The sequence below is a fragment of the Sinocyclocheilus grahami genome, unplaced genomic scaffold (genome assembly GCF_001515645.1).
Source record: "Sinocyclocheilus grahami isolate Dianchi unplaced genomic scaffold, SAMN03320097.WGS_v1.1 scaffold310.1, whole genome shotgun sequence".
NCBI lineage: Eukaryota > Metazoa > Chordata > Actinopteri > Cypriniformes > Cyprinidae > Sinocyclocheilus > Sinocyclocheilus grahami.
In genome coordinates this window covers 125,429-129,808 of record NW_015505489.1, presented here as the reverse complement: position 1 = coordinate 129,808, position 4,380 = coordinate 125,429, and the positions used below count along the sequence as shown (strand labels likewise).

General features: G+C 35.3%; 1 protein-coding gene across 1 annotated transcript in view; it reads left to right on the top strand.

Moving 5' to 3' along the window:
* Window positions 1–4,380, top strand: part of dnah5 (dynein, axonemal, heavy chain 5) — a 132,123-nt gene that overhangs the window by 13,739 nt on the left and 114,004 nt on the right. Inside the window, exons 2-8 of the mRNA XM_016293920.1 lie at window positions 358–492; window positions 638–712; window positions 889–1,059; window positions 2,529–2,747; window positions 3,467–3,604; window positions 3,774–3,950; window positions 4,181–4,294. Of these exons, the coding sequence (XP_016149406.1) occupies window positions 358–492; window positions 638–712; window positions 889–1,059; window positions 2,529–2,747; window positions 3,467–3,604; window positions 3,774–3,950; window positions 4,181–4,294 (1,029 nt within the window). The remainder of the gene's footprint in view (window positions 1–357; window positions 493–637; window positions 713–888; window positions 1,060–2,528; window positions 2,748–3,466; window positions 3,605–3,773; window positions 3,951–4,180; window positions 4,295–4,380) is intronic.

Sequence of the window (4,380 nt, the reverse complement as noted above, 5' to 3'; positions counted from 1 at the left end):
CTGTATATATATATATATATATATATATATATATATACTGTATATGACTTTTCTAAAACTATTGTCATAGTTAATTTCTATAGTTAGTGCAGGCTTATAAAAGTTTCTCAGAAAATAAGAAACTTTTTTTTTCTCAGGTCCGTGGTCTTATATTTATTATAGCGCATGTGATGAATGTTTGAATTTTGAAGAGTTTGAAGAGGTTTCATTTTTTCAAGATTTCAAGAAGTTAAAAATACTCCTGCAGTATGTGTCCTGCTACAACTATCCTTTTATTAATAGACCGTGTATAAAAGCTTGTCAAAACAAAGTAAGGAAATGCTGATGCTAAAGTGGGCACATCTTCTTATCACACAGCAAAAGCTGAAGGAAGAGCGTGAGGCCAAGAGAGCACAGCTGGACAGCAGACATGACTATGTTCTCAGCATTGTGTCCTCTTGCGTGGGTCTGGAGAAAGCTGAAGTGGAAGATGCGATACTGGAGGGCACACAGGTTAACAATATTCCACAGACACACTTCTTAATTTGGTTTTGAAGAGCATTCTGCACATTTTCTAGTCGAGGAAGTCATTGATTATTAGCATTCCCTAGGATATTTTATACAATGTTATTTAACAGTATTATGTTTGATCTTTCAGATTGAGCGGATAGAGCAGTTCTTTGCTGCCAATGGCCTTCCTCACCTCATTTTATACTACCAGGACACAGAGCCTGTAGACATCGGTTAGTAAAGCCTGTGAAAATAATCATTAGTAAAAAATCTAAGTAATCATTAAAAATACTGTCATTCTTCTTTTTTAGTTTGTTTATAGTTCTGAATATTCTCAATGATGATTCTCATTAAATTCTCACAAATGTTACACTGCATCCAAATAAGACATGCGATAAGATCAATTTGTCTTTGTGTCTTTGTTTGGTAGCTGTATCCTCCTCAATGATTCGCAGTAAGAAAGCCAAGGTCTTTGTGACGGAAGGCACAGATGTGGCCCTCACTGGCATTTGTGTATTTTTTACCCGGGCAAACACCTCCAAGCCTATCACATCAGAGAATATCCACAGGGTAAATGGAAACAAGAGCAATGTGTGAAAAGCATCTGTTAACCATGTCAATAACAAGATCATGTGTTGTGTACTGAAAGGTGTTATAATGCAGGCAAACATTGCATTGTGACAAGCAGGCCTTAGTGTAAACTTCTACACTATGTCTACAGTTTTCCTTTTTCTTTTCTTTCAGATTTCATGCCATTTAAAGGGAAAGTTCACCAAAATATGAAAATCCTATCACCATTTTCTCACCCTCAAGTTGTTCTAAACCTGTATGAGTTTCTTTCTTCTGCTGAGCACAAAATAAGATATTTTGAAAAAGAGTTGACTTCCATATATATATATATATATTAATTTTTTTCCCCTGTAAATATTTCTTGCCCTGGTCATATCTTTTATTTGGTACATTCCATATGGTAGATATTGGTTTACTCTCTTTTAAAGCATTAGAGGCATACATCTTATGTTTTTGTTTGTTAGTTTCTTTGTTTTCTTTTATGAGAAATATTGTGACTACTGTGTAAGTCCCCTAGCTTAATCCTATAAAGCCAGACATATGAAATAAGTCACATAAAAAATAACTATATATACACACACACACGCATGTTGTGTTTCCATGTTTTATGGGGACATTCCATAGGCGTAATGGTGTTTATACTGTACAAACTGTATGTGCTATTGCCCTACCCCAACCCTACCCCCTAAACCTACCCCTTACAGGAAACTTTGTGCATTTTTACTTTCTCAAAAAAACTCATTCTGTATGATTTATACGCTTGTTTCCTCATGGGGACCTCAAAAATGTCCCCACAAGGTCAAAATTTACTAGTATCACTATCCTTGTGGGGACATTTGGTCCCCATAATGTGATAAATACCAGGTACACACACACACACACATATTTCTATTTTATTTTATTTGACTGTTGTTTCATATGTCAGGTTTCATAAATCACTCAGTTTTAAACTCAATATTATTCAGCTGATCAAGCAAAAATAATGTAATTGAATTTGAATAATGCAATTGTTGCTGATATTTTTGTGCCCAAAAAGTAAGATGAAATTTTGATAGCTTGTAATATAGATCGATGAGATCTTTATAACAGTATAGCAGGCTGCATACATAAAACGCATGTAAATATCAGTTGTCACTCTATTTCCCACTACTATGCTTATGATCAAATCTATAGTTCTTTTAGTTAATTTATAAAAATATACTAAACTATACTAAAAGTCATTTTACTTGCTTCAAAATATGACGAAATAACAGGTTCACAAAAAATGGCAAACCCTAATAGAAAATTCATTATACATTATTTGTTTGTTGGTTGGTTGGTTTATTATTATTTTATTTTATTTGAGCGCTTTTACTGACCATTTGTTGTGTGTGATATTTTGATTCAGTTAGAGCCTTATATGTCATCAAAACAACAACAAAAGTCTCTTGTGTATATGTTCATCCTCTCCCCTCTGTTTGCTCTCATAGGATGTGAACTTTAACATGTTGGACACCATGGGTGTTGGTCTGCTGAAGAGCGTGGAGCAGCTGCTGTCAGAGATCTTCATCCCCACTCTGAGGAAGATGAACCACGGCTGGGCAGAGCTAGCAAGCCCGCAGGCTCAGGCTGTCAAGCAAGACTTTATTAGCTCTCTGGACAGCTTTGTCTCTGTGTTAGCCGGGGCACAGGAGAGCCTGCAAGAAAAGGTCTCACAAATACAAAAGGACAAAGAAAGAGGCACACTTTTACAATAACATAAACACACTCAAGGATGCACACACTCACACACTCCATTCTAGTACTATATTGATCCATAGCCTCTCAAAAATGAAAAAAAAAAAAGATGAATGGGATGGTGGATTTGGTCAGTCAGATGAAATATTGGAAATTGAATGCTATTTTTCTTATCTCTTTCAAGCTTTCAGCCGTCAAGATCTTGGTTTCTGGATTTATGAGATCATATGTATATATGTATATATATAATTCAATTACCTAATTTCAGACATTATATTAGGTAACATGAGATTTGTGCGTAGTTATAGTTACTTAGCTATAACTTAACAGTTACTAGCTTTCACTTTCAGTGTCATGACCTTATGAAGCAGATAAACTCATTGCAAGGTTCCCAGAAATGGCAGATATTATAAATTGGTCCTACCTCAAAATGGGTGATTTAGACAATTTCACACTTTAAATAATAAACTTAATTTTATTTCTGCTAAAAAGCACTCTAACAAAAACACAAGTCTTACATTAAAGTGGTTTCTCCTTTTGCAATGTATAGTTGATTTATTCATTTATTTGTTTGTAATAATAGACTTTGATTATTGTATGTTAATTTGTATCTAGCCCAGATCATCAATTTAACATCCATCATGCAAAATATCTCCAAAGAAAGATCTGTGAAAATTGTTTGATATTTCAGGTAAACCTCAAAGAATGTGAAACGTTTGACTTGAAAACATTGAAAGGTCCTTCAGATTACACAGCTGTGGCCAATAGCGCAGAAGCTCTGGAGAAGATCGAAGCCTGCATGAAAACTTGGGTCAAACAGATCGAACAGGTTTCAAATCTCTTACTTTGAAAATTCATTTTAATTTGTGGTATAGAATCTATTATATGAGAGGGTTTGCTTGCAAATAACGTTAGATCTTCCTCAAAATTGTAACTTTTTTGTCATGTCTTTTATATGTTGTATTCACTTTTTAACCACCCTGTCATGTGATCTGAAGGTCCTTGCAGAGAGTGACCAGTTAAGGAAAGAAGCAGATGACCTGGGTCCCCGTGCAGAGCTTGACCACTGGAAGAAACGCATGTCCCGTTTCAACTATCTGCTGGACCAGTTGAAGAGCCCTGAGGTCAAAGCTGTGTTGGGGGTTCTTATTATAGCCAAGTCCAAACTGATTAAGGTTAGTTGATGATTTATATTTATATATCATTATTAGTTGTTGGGTGAAAGATACAATAGCTGGGGCATTTGTCTTATAAGGTAAATTTGTTTTATAATTGAGTTTTCGTGAATGTTCTTTCCTTTTTCACAATGACTTTTTCATTTTCATTTCATTAATGCCATTGCTTGAGCTGTTTTTGCCAGTCAGTTTGAGGTCTAATTTGAGGTCTAAATTATTTGCCTCCGCAGGTTTGGCGAGAACTAGACATCAGAATCACTGATGCGGCAAATGAGGCCAAAGACAATGTGAAGTACCTGTACACCCTTGAGAAGTTCTGTGACCCGCTGTACAACAGCAACCCTGTAAGGCTTATTCTGCAGTTACTAAATTTGTGCCATACAAAAATAGGATTTCTGCTCAGCATCTTGTGTAGATACTATAGAAATTT